The sequence below is a fragment of the Rhea americana genome, unplaced genomic scaffold (assembly GCF_003343005.1).
Source record: "Rhea americana isolate MKP2758 unplaced genomic scaffold, rheAme1 scaffold_193, whole genome shotgun sequence".
NCBI lineage: Eukaryota > Metazoa > Chordata > Aves > Rheiformes > Rheidae > Rhea > Rhea americana.
In genome coordinates this window covers 572,337-573,523 of record NW_028186072.1, presented here as the reverse complement: position 1 = coordinate 573,523, position 1,187 = coordinate 572,337, and the positions used below count along the sequence as shown (strand labels likewise).

Genomic DNA, 1,187 nt, shown 5'->3' with positions numbered 1-1,187 from the left:
CCGCCCCGCTCTGCCGCACCGGTGCCCTGCTGGTCAACGCCTCCGGGCCCGAGCTCCGGCAGTTCCTGGGCGAGCTGCGCTACGGGCTCTTCCAGGGCCAGCGCCTGCGGCAGTGCGGCCTCGGCGGCCGGCCCCTGCGCTTCGCCTGTGAGTACCCCCGCGCTTCGCCTGTGAGCACCCCCGCGCTTCGCCTGTGAGCACCCCCGCGCTGGTGCTGCCTCCCCGCACGGCCCGCCGGAGCTGCCGACCTGCAGCACCCAGCCCCGCGCCCCGCCGGCCTCCTGCCGCGCTGGCCAGCGCGCCCGGGACGGCCCCGCGCTGCACCCTCGCTCGCGCGCCGCGCGGAGCGGGCTCGGGTGCTCCCGGCCTCGCTGCGCGCGGTGCCGTACCGCGCTCTGAACTGCTCCTCTCCTGCTCGCGAAGGCACGCGGGCGATTTCCACGGCCGAGCCTTCCGACGCGCGGATTGCTGCGGTCCGTGACCTTCCGGCCGAGCTGTGCATGTCATGGCATTTCCACTGCTATTTTAAAAGAGCATATTTTTGTTTTTCAGTTAATGCTGTGTGTGTGTTGATGTGGTGCCCTCTGTGCTGTCAAGACAGGCAGAGAGCGAGGTTAGCAATGCCACGGAGCAGCCAGCGCGCACACGTATTTTGCTGCTGCTGAGGCACAAAGGACGGCAGCGCGAGCAGTGCGTGCTGCGCCGGCGGGCGGGCCGCTGGCCCCGACGAGCCCCAGGCTGAGCTGCCGGCCGGACTCGGTGTCTCACACCCAGCGTCTGATCGCTGGCTGTYAGCGGTGGTTTTGTTTTACACGTAACATTCATAACCTGCTTATCTGCGAGGATTAGACGACCAGTAAAACGATCAAGTGAACGCGCCGCTTGCGTAAGGCAACGCGTTGGAGCGGTGCCGAGCAGCCGCCGCCTGCGGCAGGCTCGGCCGCAGAGCCCGGGCCGGAGGCAGCGCGCTGCAGCGGCCGCGCAGGCGGCTCCGGGGAGGCAGCCGCCGAGGAGCGGGCCCACCGGGGCTCGGAAATGGGCTACCTGCACCGGTCTGCAAAGTGCTTTGCTCTCGCGCTAAGATTTGCCATCTCTAACGAAATCCCATCGCCAGACAATTTCCGGGCCGTCCCGGGTGCCGATATCCTGCCCTGCAGGCTACGAGGAGGGTGAGTTTTCAGAGCAGC

General features: G+C 68.1%; 1 protein-coding gene across 1 annotated transcript in view; it reads left to right on the top strand.

Annotated features, from left to right (window-relative positions):
• Positions 1-8: 8 nt before the first annotated feature.
• The window catches only part of CLRN1 (clarin 1), a gene marked incomplete at its 5' end in the record, with an annotated part of 3,333 nt that continues 2,154 nt past the window's right edge, over positions 9-1,187 (top strand). Inside the window, one exon of the mRNA XM_085302833.1 lies at positions 9-147. Coding sequence (XP_085158959.1) covers positions 9-147 — 139 coding nt within the window. The remainder of the gene's footprint in view (positions 148-1,187) is intronic.